The sequence below is a fragment of the Polistes canadensis genome, unplaced genomic scaffold (genome assembly GCF_001313835.1).
Source record: "Polistes canadensis isolate GaletaPanama2010 unplaced genomic scaffold, ASM131383v1 scaffold_4, whole genome shotgun sequence".
Lineage (NCBI taxonomy): Eukaryota > Metazoa > Arthropoda > Insecta > Hymenoptera > Vespidae > Polistes > Polistes canadensis.
Window position 1 is genome coordinate 1,878,788 of NW_014569551.1, and position 21,750 is coordinate 1,900,537.

General features: G+C 31.7%; 3 protein-coding genes across 5 annotated transcripts; 1 reads left to right on the top strand and 2 right to left on the bottom strand.

Annotated features, from left to right (window-relative positions):
* Nucleotides 1-318: 318 nt before the first annotated feature.
* LOC106787700 (ras-related protein Rab-8A) lies at nucleotides 319-4,574 on the bottom strand. 3 transcript variants are annotated; one of them, XM_014750281.1, is made up of 5 exons: nucleotides 4,054-4,574; nucleotides 3,487-3,547; nucleotides 3,051-3,396; nucleotides 2,608-2,610; nucleotides 319-2,173 (listed from the first exon to the last, which is right to left on the bottom strand). In XM_014750281.1, exons 1-5 carry the CDS (start codon nucleotides 4,175-4,177, stop codon nucleotides 2,075-2,077), a joined length of 633 nt encoding a protein of 210 aa, XP_014605767.1. In that variant the 5' UTR covers nucleotides 4,178-4,574; the 3' UTR covers nucleotides 319-2,074. The 3 variants fall into 3 exon arrangements, with proteins under 3 accessions (XP_014605767.1, XP_014605788.1, XP_014605777.1); XM_014750302.1 differs by lacking the exon at nucleotides 4,054-4,574 and adding an exon at nucleotides 3,886-3,913; XM_014750291.1 differs by lacking the exon at nucleotides 2,608-2,610.
* Nucleotides 4,575-5,188: 614 nt separating this feature from the next.
* On the bottom strand, nucleotides 5,189-9,122 carry LOC106787521 (ribosome biogenesis protein BMS1 homolog). Its single transcript, XM_014749945.1, has 2 exons — nucleotides 8,137-9,122; nucleotides 5,189-8,049 (listed from the first exon to the last, which is right to left on the bottom strand). The coding sequence occupies exons 1-2, from the start codon at nucleotides 8,985-8,987 to the stop codon at nucleotides 5,202-5,204; spliced, it is 3,699 nt and encodes a 1,232-aa protein (XP_014605431.1). The 5' UTR covers nucleotides 8,988-9,122; the 3' UTR covers nucleotides 5,189-5,201.
* Nucleotides 9,123-15,856: 6,734 nt separating this feature from the next.
* Nucleotides 15,857-20,953, top strand: LOC106787530 (hairy/enhancer-of-split related with YRPW motif protein-like). The gene is made up of 3 exons (XM_014749956.1): nucleotides 15,857-17,389; nucleotides 17,710-17,924; nucleotides 20,520-20,953. Exons 1-3 carry the CDS (start codon nucleotides 16,767-16,769, stop codon nucleotides 20,936-20,938), a joined length of 1,257 nt encoding a protein of 418 aa, XP_014605442.1. The 5' UTR covers nucleotides 15,857-16,766; the 3' UTR covers nucleotides 20,939-20,953.
* The last annotated feature ends 797 nt before the right edge of the window (nucleotides 20,954-21,750 follow it).

A 21,750-nucleotide genomic window follows, 5' to 3' on the forward strand; every position in this document is an offset into this window, starting at 1 on the left:
TCTTTGGAAATGTTAAATAAAAATCTGGAAGAGTCTCTAACTATGTTAAAAAATAATACTTTGAAAATGGTAGCGACTGCTGAAAAGTAAATAACAAATAAAAATTGATCTTTAATTATTATTTGTAAAAATTTAAGACGTGTGAAGCCAAATTTATAAAAATGATTGCAGCGAGATTGCTAAACTCAAAAAGGAACATCAACATTTGCAACAGTCATGTCAAATGACAATAGATCTTAATAATCGTTTACAAATATTTGGATTATGTGCGCATAGTATACATCAAAGAGACAAAATTGAGATACAACGATTGCAATGTAAGTTAAATTCTATGTCCAGCGATATCTTAAATATTCCGGATTCCAACACCACATTGCATCCAGAGATACAAAAATTGTGCGAAAAGGTAATATGCATTTACAAATAATATAATACGTATATCAAATCTTATAGTATGTGCTTGTGAATGCATATGCATGACACGTGAACATAGTAGAATATATAAACATAATATACAATTAGTATCAACTATAAATATATTATAAAATGTATTCTTACTTGTCAGTTACAGGCATTGATTCAAGAATTAAAATAATTCATGTAATAAATATAGTTTTGGTAGGAGACGAAGGAGGATAAGTTAATTTAATAAATGCTCTTGGATGTATATAGGATTAATATAAAATGTATTATATAATAATTGTCTGTATATTTCAGTATATGCCAAACAAGTTAAGTGATTAAAATGCAAATTTTAAAAGATGCAAGACTATGAGACAACAAGCAAATAAAGATATTGCCTGTAGATCCACCACATACACACGAATCCACTACTATATGCAATACAAAATATATCTAGAAAATAAGCATTTTTTTCTTACATGTGTTCTGATTTTTTCGGGAACCAATGAAAATAAGTTCCATGGCTAATAATTATAACGCTTTGAATTGTCTATTGAAATTTTTTCTTTTACTTTTTTTCATCAGTCATCATATGATGCAGTTACTATTTTAGTTTATTATTATTAGTAATTAATTAATTATTTAATTAATTATATAATATAATATCATATAATAATTAATTAATTAATTGATGAGCTAATAATTATAACATGCTTGTGTGATGTATTCTTATTAATTCCGTGAAAAAGCTAATCGCTTATTAACAATATATAAAAAATGATTGTGATTTTTATACCGGTTAAACTTTACTTTATTAATCATTATATGTGATTTTGCACAGTGATCTTTCCTTCTAAATATATAGATATATATTTTTTGTTTTTGTTTTTCCTTTTTTTTTCTCTTTTTTTGTTTTGTTTTATTTAAATAACAGGAACAGAACATTATTTGACGTAATAAAAGAGAATGCATTTTTAGTGCGTCTTATAAAAAAATGATATTTCCCCTAATATTAAAGCGAAGTAATTTTATACTTGTATTTCACATTTAGTATTGGTTCTTTAATATTGATTTCATAGTATTCCCTTCTTTACATAACAACACCAGAGGAGAAACAATCACAGAAGCGCAATGAAAGAATGAGCTTTTTTTTTCTTTTTTAAATAAGATGAAACTTGTTACTTTGCATGCCAACGTCTTCGCTGTAAATATCACAATTTTCACAACAATATCGTTATTTCACAAAAAGATTACTTATCGATAAGATTTTATAATGAAAGATGATATAAAACTGCAGTTTAAAAAATATTTCCATTTCTCAAATACATATTACATGTCTTTCTATTTTTCTTTATTAAAAAATAAAAACAAAAAGAAGAACAAAAAAATATATATATATATATGTAATTATAATAACGACACAGAAAAGAACCAACTTAAATAGTTTAGACAATTTCTCCTCTAATGATTTTTTTCTCAGTAAGAAATTATTTAAAGTTAATGATTATAAAAACACAGTCAATGTCCATTGTCAAGGTGTAAAGTCACAGAGCCCAATTAATGGACCATATGAAGCCTCGTAGAACGTTAAATTTGTTCGACGAAATGTATGTAAGTAATTAATAATAATAGACAAGTTGGCCTCATTCAAAGGTCGGAAATATTTAAGGGGTCAGAGTATAGAACAGCGAGCTAACCAACTTGGCGGTTTCCTTTGTGGTTCTGATGCTTTCAACTGGTGACCACCACCTTTGGGTGGATTTGATGCTTCCTAGATAAAAATAAGATGAATGTGTTAATAAGATATTAACCGATTAATGTATTGTAAATACGTTAATGTTTTTTAATTTAAGAAAACACGTTAAAGCGTTAGTTATTGTTAATAGATTTGGTTAAACTATTATTGAGGTCTAACGAATGAAAAAGAATAAAAATTATGCAAATATGCAAGATTAATTAAATATTAGGTGTAGTTAAGCAGAATGCAAATATTAATAATGTTATGTTATTACAATAATGAAACATAGATAGCAACTAGAAAAAATTAATTATATTAATACACGCGTAGCATTAAGAATAGATGCAAATATTATAGATAATCTTGCACATTAAGTAATAATGGATATGTAACATGGTTTAACGGTGTTACATAAGAAAAGAAAAAATATACATTCAAGTAAGAACAGTGTCGAAAGAAACAGTTACCTTCTGCCAAGATAGACCCGCACCAAACACAGAGAAACAGACATAGGAAACAAAGAAAATGAAGTTATTCGATATAAAAAATTACAGGCGATTGAGTATACCTATAGCACTTTTGACATTGCTTAGTATAAAGTATGTGTTAGAAATATTAATTATTAAAGAAGTACATTTATATATAACTTATAACGTATAATAAATATATGTTTTTTAAATCAAATTGATCATTTATACATTATAAGCTATATTTAAAAATTCTATAATATTACATATTATAAAAATGATGCAAGCTGTATATTACATGATTTCTCAAGAATGATATTTTTATAATTATTTGTAGATGTACAAATTTTTAAATATAGCTGGATATATTTAAGTATGGCTCAGACAACTTGTATATGCAATTCTTATACGTTAAATAATTAACAAATATTACTAATACTTACCAATTTCTTTTCCATTTTAGCTTTAATATCGCGCGCCAAAGTATAAAATGCTTCTTCAACGTTGATACTGGATTTCGCAGAGGTTTCCATAAATTTAATACCGTATTCAACTGCAAGTTGTTCGCCTCGTTCCTTAGATACTTGTCTCTTGTCTGTAAGTTCACACTTATTGCCTAATAACATCTTCTCTACCTCAGCGGATGCATTTTCTTCTATATTACGAATCCAATTCTTAATATTTTCAAAGCTTTTTTCATTTGTAACATCATACACTAACATTATTCCCATAGCACCACGATAATATGCCGTTGTTATTGTACGAAACCTCTCTTGTCCAGCGGTATCCCTTTTTTGTATATAAAAACAAAATAATTATTAATAAAATGTTTAACAATAATAAAAAATATTTTTCAAACGAATTAGTAAGAATTCTTACCATATTTGCAATTTAATTTTCTTGCCGTCTAACTCAATTGTACGAATTTTAAAATCAATTCCTGAAATATAAAAATGCAACAATTTAATTTACACAAACTGGTACAAACTATTCTCGTATTATCACCAAATATGGATTAGTATTAAAATCAAATGAGAACAAAAAGTGTATCAATGGTATATTGATAGGATTAATATAATGTATTTTTAATAAATATTTCTTGTTAAAAACTTATTATTATAAGATAATATGCTACTCGACAATTATATCATATGCAACCTGTTTTATGTTATTAAATTAAAATGATATAAAACACAACATATATTTATTTAAAATGATAATGTTAGTAATGTGCAAAAAAAGGATGTAGAATGACGCATAGAAATTTAATAAGTATACCTAAACAAGAGTTTCTTTGTCTGTAGACTAAATAACATTTGTCTAATGATCAGACGTATTTATAGATCTATGTGTCGTATTACGCATGTGGCAAGAAAAATAGTGAGAAAGAAAAATGCTATGAATAATAATAACGATGATTATTAATAATAGGAGAGTAATACATACCAATAGTAGAGATGAAGGTCGTATTGAAAGCATCTTCGGAAAATCTGAATAATACACAGGTTTTGCCGACGCCCGAATCTCCGATAAGTAGTAATTTAAATAAATAATCATAGGTCTTTGCCATTTTTCACTAACAATCGACCTTTATCACGAGTTGTTTAAATATTATTATTCAACCACCACTACACTATCAAATACCTTGAAGCCCGGATGTTTCGTATTCGCGGTCCGTTGTGATGGTGAAAGACAGCTGGCTCCGGAATCTTGACTTCAAAATATTTTCGGATTTATTATGGACTTATTCGATCGTTAGTCATTTGACGAAAACTAATCACTTTAATTGTATTACTCAATTATTAACAAATAATTCTCGTAATACTTTATTTATTTATTTTTTAACTCGCGATAATATTATTCATTAAAATTAACAAAGCAAATTTATCGTGTATAACATCTGTCATAAAAAGCGATGACAGCCATTCGACACCGCGATTTTTCTCCCGTGTTGTGGCTATCTTGCGGCTAGTTTAATTAACTATCGATTCTTACTAATAATCATTCTCGATTATCGATTATTCCTTACATCGAGATATATCGATCTGTATAAATGTATCAACTAATCAAAGTGCTTGTCCAAAATTTATATAAGAAATTTCCAATTTTTTTACACTAGCATTAATGACGTCATTTTTTCTATTGCATCAAAGATAATAATAACTAAAATGTTTTTATTTCAAATATTTATGCAATTAATGCAGAATCAAATATCTCGGCGGCCATGATGGTTAATCGAAAACTTGTGGACTACTAAAGTCAATTATTAAACGCACGTCTATTTTTTAATTTAATATGTTTAAAGTTCAATTATATATATAATAACGTCAATATAATATTACTTTTTTGAATGAAAATATTAATTTGATATTACTTATTACTTATTAATAATCCATGATAATTTTTATAAACATTTTTTTAATTCATCGAAACGCCTAAATGTATGTAACGTTGTATATAATACTTTTAAATACAGAAATATGCATACATTTACTGGTTCTTTATATTATAAAATATAAATGACATAAAAAATAACTAAATTAAAATTACAAGGAGTTATTTATTAAAAGCGTACGTAAGTTTATATTTTAAAATTACATCTTTTTACTTTTTTTTTTTAATTTACTAAGATCTCTAAAGATTTCTTTCTTACTTTCCTTTTGTCTCTTTAATTTTCTAGCTTCTTCTACTCTAACTCGTGCTTTGAGAGCTTTTATCCTAATTGTCGTAGCTTTTTTAAGTTTCTGTTGCTTATCCGCGTATGCCGTTCTAATCATTTTCATAAGACGCGCAACATTTTCTTCTTTAGCATCTCGCACCACTGCAACTCTATTTTCTGCAAATTTAGTCTTACGCGTGTGAGGATCAGGTCCAAATTTAGGTTTGTCTTTGTAGGGAAGTTCTTTTTGTAAATTACGTGGTATAACCAAGGGTTTAAATACTTTCACTTTTCTTTCAATAGGAGTGTAAAGTGAATCAGTATTAACAGTTGCATGAATATTCCTTTCTCGTTTTAATTGACCAGTAGTTTTCATACCACGCCATTGATTCTTTTCCGCGGGAGGTAACAAAAGCGACGTTACAGGATTATAGAATTTAGGTACATCGATTTTGTACCAAGTACGACAGAAAACTATATCACTCAATAATATTTTATCTTCAAACGTAGCACGAAAACAACCTGGCGGTTTAGAAACTGCTTTCTTTATTTGACCACGAATACCAGAAACTGTTCTAATCTTGGCACCCTCAAATTTAGCTACTTCTAAAGTGCTGTTAAACATATCCTTGATAAATGCAGTTTTTTTGTAAATTTTCATTGGTACACCAGTGAGTTTTAATTTTTTCATTATTTGAGTACTCTTATCCATTTCTACAATGGATCCAGTAGCTACTATTCTAAAACCGGGTTCTCTTGTAGCAATATTTTGAACAGCAAGAACTCCAGTACCTTGTGGTGTTATAGGTCCCCAAAAATGTGCCATACAAGCGATATGTTCAGGAGTATATTTTAACATTCTACTACGAAGATTATCTTCTAATTTAGCATAAATTGGTAACGTTTGGAATCTTCTCCAACCTACAGAAAGTATTATAGGATCTTTGCTTTTCAATATTCTCGGATACCATCTGTGTTTCTTAATTCGTGTTTGCACATAACCGATATTCTCTTCTCCGTGCAATAATCCTCCAATAATGAGCGGATATGATGGATCTAAGTTTATAACCATTTCACAAGGAACACCTTGTATTTCTACACGTACATACATTCCTGGACGATAACCTTCTAACTGAACTCTAACATCGTCATCTATCCCTTCGAATTCTGACTTGTTTATTTCTGCTTGTTTGTCAACTTCTTGTCTCAATTCATCATAATATGTCTTTGTTTCTCCATTATCATACTCAGCATTGAATTGTTCTTTGAGTTTCCTTTTTTTCTCAAGAAGCTGTTTCTTTTCGTCTAATTCATTTTCTTTTGATGGTTGCGAATCATCTGCCTTATGTTTCTCTCCAGTTTCTAAATCTTCAAAATCTCCATATATTTCATTGTCATCCATATCATCTAATTTTAAAAGTTCCTCCGCATCTTCCGATTCTTTCCATTTGCCAGTAACAAAACAATTAACTAACAATACTTTATTGTCCTCTTCCAACCAATCACGAGAAGGTTCTTTGGAAAAGAAAATATTTTCTTCCAAATTTTGTAATTCACGTTCTTGTAATTTTTGTTTTTGTTTTTCTTGTACAATTTTAAATATTCCGCCTACAGATTTACTATCATTTTCTTCTTCTTCTTGTTCATCTTCTTTATTATTACTTTGTATACCTTTGTCAAATACTCCATAAACAATTTTCATTAAACTTTTATTATTTTCTTGACGATTTCTAAATGCTTCTTTGGCTTTATCGATTAAATTAGACTTCCATTTAAATTCATCTGCAACTTCTTCCTCGCTTTCATTACCATCGTTATCTTCTTTCATTGACTCTTCTTGAAAATCATTGTTATCGTTATCAGAATGATCCATTTCTAAATCTCCACGAGAATCATCGTCACTAAGCTCGTCAAAACTTTCATTCTCGCTTTCATTTTTACTTATATCTACGTCCTTTTTACTCGAACTTTTGTCGAAAAGACTGAGAACTTCTGTAATTTTATTCTTTACTCGAATATCAGATTCTTTACTTAAAGAATGGTAGATTTCTACTTCAGTTTTATTTTTTACTTCCTCATTATTATCATCTTGAAAATCATCTACATCTTTATCTTTGTTATTAATATTAGAAAAATTAATGGTTTTCTTTTTCTTTGTGGAGGATAAAAGTAAATCCTGATTTTTTCTTTTGATACCTTTTTTAATTGTATTCTCTTCTGCATTGTCTTCATCGTCTTCATCATCTTCATCATTTTCATCATCATTTAATTCTTCTTTATCATCATCATCTTGTTCTTCGCTATAATCGGAATCCACATCCATAGATGCTGCAGTTTCATTTGAATCAGAAAAAATAACTTTCCTTCTTATTCTTCCATCCTCCTCTACATTCTCCCCAATATAATGAGATTGAAAATCTTCATTAACATCCTGAGATTTAATAGGTGCAGTATCACTAAATAATTGTAGTTCACTGTGTTGTAACTTTTGATCTAAAGTTTCTTGAGTCTCCATTAATGCTCCAGTTAAACCAGTATCCTCATTTTTATGCGAATGACTACCCGCTAATTCAAAATAAACTGCATCTTTATCATAAACAATCCCACCAATACCAGAAAATGGTGCATATATTAATCTTTCCTTTTCTACTAATGCACGTTTTTTTAATTGTTCGGGAAGAGGACATGGATCAGATAAAAAGCTTACATCTTTAATTCTAAGATCACCGCATCCAGGAATATGAATGGAAGATTCTTTAATTAAAGGTACTCCTCTAACATAGCTGTAAAAAAATATACAAACATTTTTATACAATCTTATGACATGTCAGGCATATATTAAATAATAAAATATAAAACTATGTACATACCCATATAAACATATCGTCCTATCAACTTTAGGATTTTTTCTAATCAATTCAGGCAACGTTAAATCTTCTATTCTATCAGCAAGAATATAAGGATGCGAAGTACGCCACGTCAATGGTCTAAATTTCATCACTGATATAAATCTAGCCAAATTTTTAATTTCAGTCCGAAGATATTCCTCATGAATTAATCCAGAAAGATAAAATAATTTAGCACCTGAGTATACTTCGGTCCAAAATCTATGTTTTAATATTTTCTTCGTTTTTCTCAATTGTTTAGCGTTTTTAAATAAATCTAAATGAGTTAATACGCCCATGACTCTAGGCATACCATGAACTTGACAAATATTAAGAAACTCAAAGACCTCCATTTCAAAACCAAAAGATGCATCAACTAAGAGTAAAACCAAATCGGCTACTTTTGCTATATCAATCATACAACTTATATCGTTGTTACATTCCATAAACGTAATCCTTCTTTTTTTACCAGATACTACAGTAACAGGACCAATTATATTAGTCAACGGTTGCTTAACATAACTTTTTATTAAACATTGTATAAGCAATGATTTCCCAACTTTGGGTGGTCCAACTACTGCGACTAAGATTGGTGGTGGTTCTAACGGTGTTCTATCTACTAAAGGTATATATTGTTTTTTAGTTTCGATATCCTGCTTACGTCGAAATCGTCGTTCAGCTTTAATTGCTGAATTAAATGTAAAAGCTTTCGGATTTTTCTGTTTATCCGTTAATTCTTGAATATGTGGATTTTTAGCTTTCTTCTTCTCAGCTTTACGACCAGCATTTCGTTCTCTATGCGTTTTATGTTTTACAGTATCTTCTTCGTTCGACATTTTGTTACACTTTCACACCTTCTAGATATATTTCATTAATATTACAAAATATTTATCATATTTTGCACTATTTTTAATCGTTTTCTTACTTGGTAGAAACACGCGACACGAACATGTGATTCTCATCAAAATAGGTTAGGTGTAAAGCTTTTAGAAAACTATATCGATAAAGAAGAATCAGGGGTGCGATCGAAGCGCCACGAATTTGAACTTACCATATGTCGATATTATCCTATTGATTTACCGACACTCCACGAACACTGTTTTACCAACAGTCTCATTCATATTTTATAACTTTCAATGAAATTATGAATGAATAATTATAATTAAAAAATATTTAATCATAAAACGTTAATAATGAATAAGTAAAAACTTAAATTGATATAAATTGTGTGAAATGATTAAATTAGTTATTTAGTTAATAATTAAAAATTTAAATTTAGTCATTGATGAATTTCTTCGTAGATACTCAATAAATTATGAATTCTATAGAAAAGAATCATTGACAAATTATTCCATAGATACACTTGAATATACAATTATATTCCCATATGAATTTCCACTTTTCTTATGTTAAATCTGCAACGAAATATGTCGATAGATTGGCCAACTGTTAAATTACGATGACGAAAAATTATCGCGTTACTTCTGAGGACATACATTATCCATTTGAAACCGCACAATACTGCTGGTCGATTGGAAAGTCATCGATCATGTATCTTAATTCGTACAATGACGAGTGATATTGTAAAATTTGAGACGATGATCGATCGTTTTATGTTCTTTGAGCAAATCGTTTCCCTGTAGCAAGTTAGTTTATAATTCGCATGTTCATCAAACGTGAAAAAAATTGTTTTATTATTTATTTATTATTTACAAAAAATATATTTGTATTTTATTAATTCATTACAATGAAATTCACTTATCGTATGTTCGTGGTACGCGTGTGTGTGTAAATGTAAACCAAAAAAAAATAAAAAAATAGAATTTAATGAATCTTTCTTCGTTGTAACTTACACACGTAAACGGTGTTCCGGTCTGTCAAACAAGGCGGACAGCTGTCACCTTTTAAAATCACGCTTAAAAAAATCGTTTTAATATACGATTCTGTGCGGTATGCACTTGTCTACAATTGACTCGCCTCTAACCGAAACGAATTGCGATGACGATTGGGGTGGATTTTTAAATGGAACATAATTTCAGGCTGCGAACATTCCCATTGCAATAAATGCTTCTAGTATGTACACACATACACAATATATATGCAACATTTATGTATATAATTATATATAAAAAGTAATTAATAATATTAGTTTGCTTGAAAAGTTCGCGTCAATTACTATATATATATATATATATATTTGTAATATAAAATATATTTTTCTTTAAATCGACACCCAATTTTCCAGACAACCCATTAGTACAGTATAGTAATTCAGAATTTTAAGTTACAGTATTTTTGTTGTTAATTTTTACTATCCCAATTAGTGATATGTTAATACGTGGTAATGTTAAAGTACGAAAACATTGATTGAACGTATCGTAGATCATACATAATTTCATAATTCGTAATACAAACCCAAAGTTTGACCTAATGAACCACTTAATCGACTTACAATTATTAATAGTTTCCGAAGATAATTTAATCAGCGCGATAATGCAGTTTAAGCATCAATTAACGTGATATATTCACTACTACATCGTCATTCAATCGTGTCTCGTTATTCACCGACAATTTAATCGTATGGGGAATCGAATAGGAACGCACAGATGGTACCTACGATCAAACGACCGAAGCTTGACTTTTGGAAATCTGGAAACTCGCATGATTGTCTGTGGCATAGTGCCGTACTTAATTGGTATACTAAAACGTTTAGAAGAAAAATCTAGATTATTTTATTTATCCTATTAGGAATTAGGCTAACGTTTTGTTCGATTCACGTACGTTCGTAGAATTCGTCAACGAATTTTCTCTCTTAACGATCAAATAAATTATTTTTTAAAATCGTATGGTTTTCGATGAAAACAAAACAAAAAATTACTACGAACTTACAAATCATTTCGTTTAACTCGAATTTTAATATTGTATCTATTTAAATATAAGAGATTAAAAATAATATAATATCTGGGCATAGGATTGGGGTCAACGCGAGAGACTGGCTCGATATAAGTTGAATCATGGTCAAGATTTACGATCCAAAACAAGCGAGAGATAGTTGTAATCGAAATATCAGTAACTGCTCGATGCGTGTAACATAATCGGTAATAAATTCATATTTTCGTTAGTATATAGGACAAGGAAACACGAGCAACAAATCGTAAAGTATAAGAATAAGTCAGAATAACCAGAGGGCGTGAATTCGTCGATAGTGAACAAGGTGTCCAGCAGAAAACAGACAATGTCACCCAATTATCGAACGATTGTCCCACAGTCCCAACTGTCAATGCTGGTCAAGTGTTGTCCGATCGGGGGAGTGACTGACCATCCTTCGAATCTAACTTTTACACCCTCCAAAACCTAAGTATTCTTGACAACAAGATAAATATATACTGGATATCCTGTAACCATAGGTTATACTAGTTAAGATTTTGCTATCACTATGGTTGTATAGGTTTGATTAATTAAAAATCTTTCTATTTTAAAATGTATCTTCGAGAAGAAGTTAATCAATGCAAGTATATCTAAGAATAAGAAGTAAAGTTAAATCAACGATTGTCGAATTATTATTCTATGATATATATATATATATCATAGAATAATAATATATATATATGTAGATACAATCTTATAAAATAATTAATTCAAATTAAAAGAAATTTAAATTAATGATATTTTCATTCGTTTTAAATTGATTAAAAAAATATTCTGCAACTAAGACAAAATTTGTCAATGACTCATTGATTAAATTAGACTCTTAGATATAAAATTTTGTTTCATCGTTTTATTATAAAGTAAAATAATTGATAAATGAATCGACATAATTTTTGTGGAATGATACTCGACGCGACATGTAAAATGATATGAACGATATCGAATAATAGTATATATATATTTGTCAGAAGTGTCCACCCTCCGATCGACTGTTTTTGCAAGTAGAATAGAATATATATCTTCAGAATTCATTTTCCTACCATAGTACGTAATTTTATGCATGTTTGCTTTACGAATGGGGTGGGGAGATACATATATATATATATACCTAAGAGCTATAGTAACTCCTGTATGTATATCGTGCAAGAAAAAAAAAGATTCTCCATCGATTGTTTGTCTAGAATATGGACTGACCAGTTGACCAAAAAAAAAAAAATTGCACTCAACTTTACCGTCTTCGTATGCGTACTCACAAATGTATATATGTAAAATTCCAATTAATATTATTAGAAAAATATTTGTTCAAGAGATATCACATCGCGAATGCAATGAAATTATTCTTATACGAAGAAGAGAAATAGAGAAAAACAAAAAAATGTATAAATTTATAACAAATGTATGTTATTTGTTTTTTGGGTCATGGGTAGAAAACAGGACAGGGGGTGGAGTGTTATGACGAATTCTTCTGTCTCTGTTACTCTTCTTTTAAATATCGAGATAGGGTTTAATAAGTACCATTCATCGGGATGTCTTTGGCTTACTTAAAACTTCACGTTGCTCTTTTTGTCTCGAATGATACACATACTTAAGCACACGCGCGCGCGCGCGTACACACGCTACACACAAAACGCGAGGAACACCTCGATTTGTGCCACGTGACTTCACGTGCAGAAGTCGCGTGCAGACCGGAAGCAAGAGCCGGATACTTTAGCCTGCCTCACGGTTCCGAGACACGGAACGATATAAGTCATCGATATTGTGACCTGCACAAATTTTAATGCTCCCGTGACTCACTTCAAACACGATGGATTTCTTATTTGTAATTTTTTATTTATATAAAAGAGTATTAACAAAAAAAAAGAAAGACATTCGTGGGGGACGGAGTAAAAATTGCTGACAAATCTTATTCCCGTTCGTATGTAATAAAAATAAATCTAATTTTTGTATTACGAATATATATATATATATTAATTTTCAACAGTTATAAGAAACATCGGTGATGATAAAAAGAATTTTTGGTTTTGTTGCTTCTTTTTTTTTTTCTTTTTTTTCTTTCGACACAAATATTTTGAACAAAATAATATAATCGATCATTATTTTTGTTTGTCATTTTAATATATGTATAAAATAAATATGTGTTATTAAAATAATTTAGAACGGTGCCTAATGTTAACTCTCAGCAATAGTGTGGAATAAAGATCGGTGACGATAATATTACCCGTGGGAAAACTTCGTACCCCTTTAATAATAAGAGGGTAAACTAGTAAAGGGGTGCAAAGGGATACTACATAATACGAAGAATACGGAAGAAGAATAGAAAGGGAAAAATAAAAAGAAAAAGAAAAAAAGAAAAGAAAAGAAAAAGAAGAAGAAGAATAATAAGAATAAGAAGAAGAAGTACTCAAAAAAGGTAACCAGAATCTGGACCACACGTAGCGACGAATAATGGTTGATCACGAGTCGTACAAAAATAGTCGCGTGCCATCGCGTGATCCACATTTCTTTCTTTTTTTCTCTTTTTTTTTGCCAATTTCTCTTTCAAAGAAACGCGTGGCTCGTTTGACTAATTTCGCTTAATTCATGTTTTTATATAAACCCGTTCTATAAAACTAAAATAATTAAACATCCATTTTTAAAATATCGAATAACAAATAATATTACAATATTGATTATGAACTTTTTAATATCGCAACATTCAATCGTGGCTTCAACAATTTAGATCGAAAATCAATTGATTTACTAATCATTATATTAAACATTATTAAATGACAACAAAATCGTTCCTACTGTTAAATAATTAATGATATAAATGTTGTCTTACGTTTTGTGTGTGTGTATTTTAACGTATCAAAATGTTCCTCGTTCGAATAAATATCAAACAATAATTGTTCTTATTTCTACGTTGAAACTATATTCGTATGACTGACACTTAAATAAATCACGTAATCGATTTGGATATTTATTAAAAAAAAAAAAAAAATACGCAATTGTCCAAATTAATGAGCAAATGTTTTAAGCAATGACCTAGTAGATGATCGACAATGTATTTTATAATCACAACCGGTCGATCGTTACTGAAAAGTTAACAATACGATTAGTCAGCTTGGTTCCCAGGCACACGGTGGTAGCCAGCAATAATCGTGCGAGCGCGTGCTGCATACGATTCCTGTGTGAACTTTATCGTGATCGCACCCTCCCCACGGTTCACGATCACCTACTCTTCTCAAATCTCCCTCCTTTAACCCCCCGCACCCCTCACCATCGCCCTCACCCCCGTTCTTAACGCGTTACGATGTCCAGTACTTTGCGATAGGTCGGTCGTCCGTGTATTTATGTATGTATGTATGTGTGTGCGCGTGTATGTGTGTATGTGGATATTCGTCAATCCAAGACCCCAGAACTAGCTTTCGACGCGTGTATGCACGCGTCTAACTTGAAAGAAGGGTGAAGAGGAGGCAGGGGGTGGCCAGTGGGTGTGGGAGAGAGTGAGACCAATCTAGGGTGCCGTCCAAGTGATTTCATGGTGGCGCACGTATCAATTTAAGGGATCGACGAAGGGATAAAACTACTAAGATTCTCGACTTATCGCCTAGCGATATTTTGTCATTACTTAAACTTAACAAATCTTTATCTTTTAACTTTAACTCATTGGTATATATCGATTAACCCTTCTTTGCATGATTTTTTCTTTTCTTTTAAAATAAATCAGGGTGATGTAATTAATGCTCTAGATTAAAGGAAAAATATTTAAAAAAATCCTAGTGCTATTTTTTGACAACTGCGTTTTGTTGTACGCAATAGTCGCTTAAAAAGTTGCCAGCAACAACAAATATACAGTACAAGGGTTTTGAGTACCTTTTTTTGTTGACTAAATATTATGATTGAAATTTCCATCATCATGCAAAGAAGGGTTAAGTATTATTCAAAAAAAGATTTCAACTAATAATTTTTGTATATTTTTTAATAAAATTATTTATAAAAACGACACTTTTATATCTTTTTTATTTATATATTAGGACGATCAATAAATCCGCGTGTGTGTGTGTGTGCACTTTTTTTCTATACAAATAATATAGGAAAAAATCTCACGAACTTATCTGGTCAATCTAACTTTTCCAAAAATTATTCTTAGATAGCTCAAATGGACAGAACAGTCGCCCGAAAAGCGAAAGGTTCTAGATTCGTGTCCTGGTTTAAGACAACCGATGTTTCCTCTTTTAGGGGGAACATTTTTTTTAATAAAATAAATATTAGGTCTAATATATTTGTAAATCGTCAAGAGAACTATTCCTATGGGTAACCCAATAAATTTGTTGGACGAATACGTCGAATGATAATAGATAAGATAGATAATAGTTTCTAATCAAATAGAATAAGATAAATGATAAGAAAAGATGGATTCCCGAATAAAGAAAGGAAAAAATAGGATAGGTGGAATGGAGTGGGGTGGGGTGGATGGGGGGAGGGATATTTTTGATAGAAAAAAGTGTGCACACCGCGAGTAGAGGAAGCGCCACAGGCGTTCCCACGAAAATCGCCCCTTCCTGATCTCTCAGCTAGTTCTCCCCCTTCCCCCTTTCCCCCTCTCCGTCCTACCGAATGTTCATGTAAAAGTCCCTACTTCTTGTTTTCTCTCTTTCCTCTTCCCTGTTAAGTCTCGCCTTTGATCCATGGGGTCCCAGCTAAAGCTTTCACCTTGGAGGAAGAGAAGAAACCCATAGGTCCCCCCCACTCCAAAAATATATACAAGAGGAGTTCCCCCACTACTTGGCTTGAAACAGGGCACGCGGCTCGTGTGCCGTCCCTGGGTCCTCCCGCACACGACATACGTCCGCCGCCACGCGACTGATGCACACGCGTGCGGGAGCTAGCTAGTACTGGACAGCAACAGCAGCAGCAGCATCAGCACCATCAGGAGAAGAAGTAACATAACCGGCAACACGCATATTGTACTATATTCCTTCTATATTCCTTCGCGACAACGGGAATATAGTGCATCCGCGAAGAAGTTCCTCGCGGTTGCACCAACTTAACACCCAAATCCTGACACGCGACCTCAGGAAGCTGTGCCACGTGTGAACCTGATGATAAACAAGTGCTGCATTAGAAGTGTTTTTTTGATCGTTGTTAATCGTTTAAAACCTTGTCTCGTACAATTTTCCATCGTTTTATAATCATTTTTTTTTTTATTTTATTTTATTGATTTATCAATTATTAAAATAGTGTGACATTTTATATAAGTGTGATATCATCGGTATTATTGTCGAGCATGTCGATCGAAATAAATCGAAACACGGTGTATTACGGTGGTGAATTATTAATGAAGAATTAAATCCCGTTTATAAGCTCTACGTTTCGATTTACAACAACGATTGGTTATCAAGGACAAGGTTTAACGATCGGTGCACCCTTTGTTTGGTACCGCAATGCGACTAGTATGACACTTGATCCGTTTAACAGAAGCATCGTTATGGGATCGATATTATTCTATAACAGATAACACCTACTAGCCTGGAAAAGTTAACTTTTCTGATAATTGCGGAAACACTTCACTTGCCACTGTTTGAACTTTTAACGAAAACAACTGCCATTTAAGTCTTCCAATTTTCTATAGACATTATTGTTTCTTGATTATCTTCGATACAAATTTGTCATAAATAGTTGTTAACAAAAAACATCGTGAGAAAATGTGGCGAGTAGTAGTAGCATGCTCAGACGAGAACAGTACGCTCTTGTCATCGGACATTACTTCTGGTGCAGTACCACCAACGCATTTACCGTCAGGTCATCATTGGGGTTATCCACCACCACCTCATCACCATTACCAACCGCAACATCCTGACATGCGTCATCATCACGATATGAGACCACCACCTCCTGACCTTCGTCATGCACCACCACCACCACCACCACCACCGCCACCATCTTCAAACATCAACGATATCAGGAATCACGAAATGCAAAGACCTGATCTTAGGCATCAAGAAATGCAAAGACATCCGGAAGCACAAAGACATCATGATATGCATAGATCGGAGATTGTCAGGCATCAAGATATCCGACACAATGATGTCAGGCATCAGGACATGTCTGGTATGAGACCTGATATTACTGAAATGAGATCTAATCACGAATATTCTGATATGAAAATGGATGAAATGAGATCTCAAGATGCTAACCAACAACAGCAACAACAACAGCAGCAACAACAGCAACAACAAAATCAAGCCCATCAACAAAGGAATCTTAAAAGAGCTATGAGCGACTCGGATTGCGATGACGTTTTTTCCGAAGAAAGTGGCAAAGAACCGTAAGTATATTTTAATATCTATTTCAATGCAGTAATATTATAGGAATAACCTTGACTTTAGAAAATGACTGTTCGATCGATATACGTAATACATACGTACGGCTATAATTGGTCGCTATTTTCCATATATCCTATATATATATATATCATGCATCATCTAACTTACGAGAAACTTGAAACATAATCGATAAAATAATTTAATCGATTTTCTAAACAATAAGGGAAAAAAAACAATACAAATTCATTTCACTCAAAAAACGATCAAGAATTTGCGTATACATATATATTTCTTTGTTTATTTTTTCGTTCGTTCGTTTTAGATGCAACTCACCCGGAGGTGATTCTTGTCAGCACGCATCACGAAAACGTAGGAGAGGGATGATAGAAAAGAAACGTCGCGACAGAATAAACGCATCCCTCGGAGAACTGCGAAGATTGGTGCCTGCAGCAGCTCGAGACCCTCACAGTGCGAAATTGGAAAAGGCTGAAATACTTCAGCTTACCGTTGAACATTTGCGTACTCTTAGAAACAAGGGTAAGTATATATATATATATATATACACAACTTTTCTTTTTAGAAATAACCCTAACCTTTCCTGACTAATCCTTAAAAATATGTAATCGTAAGATTAGCACACACACACACACACACACACACACAACTAAAAACACTTGCCTCGAACATAAACGGTAAGGCTAACGGTTATCTGAAAACTATCAAAATCCGTTTGAAAATAAGATATATATGTGTATACGCAATAATGGATCTAACTGTTATTTCAAATAACGGAACTATTGAGAGCTGAGCAAGTTCTTCCACTTCCTTTTTTCTCAGTTTTCTGATTCACAGCTTGTCCTTAACCCTTTTTCGAGGGATATTGCACCCGGGTGTCCTTTAACAGTAAACCCAAAAAAAAGAAAAAAAAAGAAAAAGGCAACGAACAAAAGGTGCTACGTAATGATGATAATGATGTCCACAACGCAAAAAAAAACGATTAATCTATATTTTTATTCTTTTTTAAAGATCGATACTTTTTAATCTAGATAACAATTCTCGTTTTATCTCGTGTTGCTCAACCAAGCGCATACTTTATTACAAACGTATTCGCGGTTGATCGGACATAATCGATCAGTAGAAGTTTTAAAGTTACTTTCCAAGTCAAGGTCGATGCAAATCTCAATTTGCATTCTATTGCAGTAGTATAATCGTGTTTTCTTCCGTATCCAATCACTTCCTTCTGTTTCTCTCTCTCTCTCTCTCTCTCTCTCTCTCTCTCTTTTTCTCTCTTTCTGTTTCTTTTTACAGCCGTCATTTGCTGATTCTTTTTAAACCGGAAGACACCTGTTGACCGCGCTCTGAGAAACGGTAATTCCATAACCGAATGACCATCTGCCGTTTCGTATAGATTTTCCTCGTTAAAATGCATTCAAACGTTTAAAACAAAACAAAACAAAAAATAGACTCGATGTTGGTTGTATTAATTAAAACACTTTTTGTTTCTCGTATGTGTGAATAATATATAATCGTTATACCTCGTACAAGGGGAACACAATTTATAAAACAAAACAAAATTTTACTCCTCGGAAATGCAATACTCGATAAAGAAAAAAAAGAAAAATAAAATAAAAGGGGAAGAGAGGAATAGCTAACTGCAACATCCTGCGGATTCAATAAAGTTTATATTTATAGTAACGTCGATAAAAAAAAAATAACAGAAAGAAAAAAAAAAGAAACAAACGATCGGATGACAAATTTCGCGAAAGAATCGTTCGACCGTGAACACATTTCTATTTTAAAATAAATAAATAAATAGATAAGTAAATTAGAAAAAAATTTATTTAAAAAATCACATGTGATCTCTCCGAATCGCGTGTTTGATATTTAAAAAAAAGATTTTTTTTTTTTTTATTGTATTTTTATATATCCGCGTATATATCGATTTATCGAACAAACCTATAGAGAGAAACAAACAAACAAAAATTAGATCGTAAGATTCGAGGCAGGTTTTGCGATATTTCTTAACCAATCCATGAATCCTGTTGAATCCTTGTCATGAATCCCTCCTCCGAAGCAACAGCAGCAGCAGCAGCAGCAGGTGCTGAATCCAACTGGAAGATCCTGTGGGAAGCACAGGAAGTCAACGACTCTTCCTCGATGGCGTTCCCACGATTGGTGGCGGTACGATAAAGAGAGAAAGAAAGAGAGAGAGAGAAAAGAAGTTAGAATGTGTTAGCGTATACGTGTAGGGTGGGCTCGCACTAGCACCCCTCATGAAGAAGGCGCTGAGTTGCCAGCAGCGGACCGGGGCAGATGTCGAACTCTGTGGGAAACCAGCTACCGAGTTCTACACAAACTCACACATATACTCACAATCTTTCTATTGCAATTTGTGAACAATATTGAAAATATATCTATATCATCTTCTCTAGGTATTGGCCAATCTATAAAATAATATTTTTTGTTCCCAAAATTTTTATATCAAATTTGTGTTGCTATATGTTCTATATCAAATAATAATTATATTATTATTAAACGTTATTATATGCATGATACAAATAATATAATTAGAATAATTATAGAAAAGATTAAATATCAAATAATAATATAAGATATAATCTAATTTTTAATATATTAAAAATATTCATTTTTAATTTTATTGCAAATATAAATACGTGCCTATGTGTTTATATAAAAGGAATAAGATTCCTATAGAAATAGTAACTATCTAACACTACTAGAACTTACAACGTCGTGGGACAGAAGCTAGTATTTCGAATTGGCGTGCAAGCTCTTTGCATGTGGCTCCTCCAGTCTATGGGGGTCTAAACGGTTCCCACGCTACCTGTCCCATTGCCCCCACCCTATTATGATACAATACCCCTCTGACTGGCAAAGCCAAGGCTTTTAGTACATCTGAACACTCTCTTTCTCTAATACACTCTTCAGTAAGAAGGCATTGTGATGTCCTGACACGAAAACTTCTACGCATCTTACCTTACAATAATAATAAACCTATCGCAAAATTTCCCTTTTTCCTTTTCTATTCTTTTTCTACACATACATACTCTCTCTCACTCACACACACACATACATACAAATCATTGATCATTGATCATTCTTCTGTCGCAGGACCTGACGGATACGACAGTACAAAGTTAGCTATGGATTATCATGCTGTTGGTTGGAGCGAATGTGCCGCTGAAGTTGGACGTTATCTCGTCACCATGGAAGGTTTAGATGAAAGGGATCCATTAAGGTTACGACTCCTTTCACATCTTCAAAGTTTTCATCGAGAACATCCTGCCGGACCGCCATCTTCAACCGGTGTCCCTGGTTCTGCTGTACCTTCGGCAACAACATTAACGTCAACCTCAACAGCTAGCAACTATGAACCACCTAGTAGTGTACCCACTGGTATGCCACCAGGAACTGGTACTATGCCACCACTTATTGGTGGTGGTGCATTAGGTTGGAGCCAATATCCTACGCAATACGCACAACAACAAGGCAAACCTTACAGACCATGGGGTGCTGAACTTGCCTATTGAGGATATGATTATTTAGGAGAAACTATATCTTTTGATATTAATTTATAATTTATATATTTATTTTTTATTTTATTTTTTTTTTTTTTTTATATAGGTCAGGCTCATTTTATTCGTTTGTTAAGAAGATCTCTTGATGAATCGCATTAATGAGCCAATTTATTAATTTCTTGTAAATAAGTCATAGTTGTGGTATATTTTGTATAAAAACGATCTCAAAATGTATCTCAGGAATTTGATAAGGATGACTAAAATGTTAGGATTGTTTAGATAATACGACATCCTACAAGTGATACGATGATAGTCATAAATTTATATAGAAATATTATATATATTATATTATTTATACAAATTTTTTGCAAAAAAAATAATAAAAAAAAATTAAACGAACAAAAACAAAATAATAATAATAATAATAATTATTTATACAAATTTTTTGCAAAAAAAATAATAAAAAAAAATTAAACGAACAAAAACAAAATAATAATAATAATAATAATAACAATAATAATAATAATAATAATAATAATAATAATAATAATAATACGATAGAATGAAAATCTTGTACAGTGTAAATAATTGTATATTTATAAGTTTTTTGTTTCTTTTTTTTATTAATAATAACATTTGCAATGTGGATTGAATCTCTTATCGATAGTTGTAATGCAGTGTGAATTTTTTAATAATACGTTTTTTCTTTTTGTTAAAATTACATTCCAAAGAGAGAAACTTATGCGAAATTATGAAGAAGAAGAAGAAAAAGAAGGAGAAAAAAAATACGTGCCATTGTACGATTAACCGATTTTCAAACGCGC

Excerpts from the sequence above, each read along its gene's own strand:
- LOC106787700 (XM_014750281.1), bottom strand. The coding sequence starts at position 4,177 with ATGGCAAAGACCTATGATTATTTATTTAAATTACTACTTATCGGAGAT. Across the intron at positions 3,548-4,053 it reads GACCTTCATCTCTACTATTG|GAATTGATTTTAAAATTCGT; the intron begins GTATGTATTACT and ends TTTATATTTCAG. Across the intron at positions 3,397-3,486 it reads AAAATTAAATTGCAAATATG|GGATACCGCTGGACAAGAGA; the intron begins GTAAGAATTCTT and ends TATACAAAAAAG.
- LOC106787521 (XM_014749945.1), bottom strand. The coding sequence starts at position 8,987 with ATGTCGAACGAAGAAGATACTGTAAAACATAAAACGCATAGAGAACGA. Across the intron at positions 8,050-8,136 it reads AGGACGATATGTTTATATGG|CTATGTTAGAGGAGTACCTT; the intron begins GTATGTACATAG and ends ATTTTTTTACAG.
- LOC106787530 (XM_014749956.1), top strand. The coding sequence starts at position 16,767 with ATGTGGCGAGTAGTAGTAGCATGCTCAGACGAGAACAGTACGCTCTTG. Across the intron at positions 17,390-17,709 it reads GAAGAAAGTGGCAAAGAACC|ATGCAACTCACCCGGAGGTG; the intron begins GTAAGTATATTT and ends CGTTCGTTTTAG. Across the intron at positions 17,925-20,519 it reads GCGTACTCTTAGAAACAAGG|GACCTGACGGATACGACAGT; the intron begins GTAAGTATATAT and ends CTTCTGTCGCAG.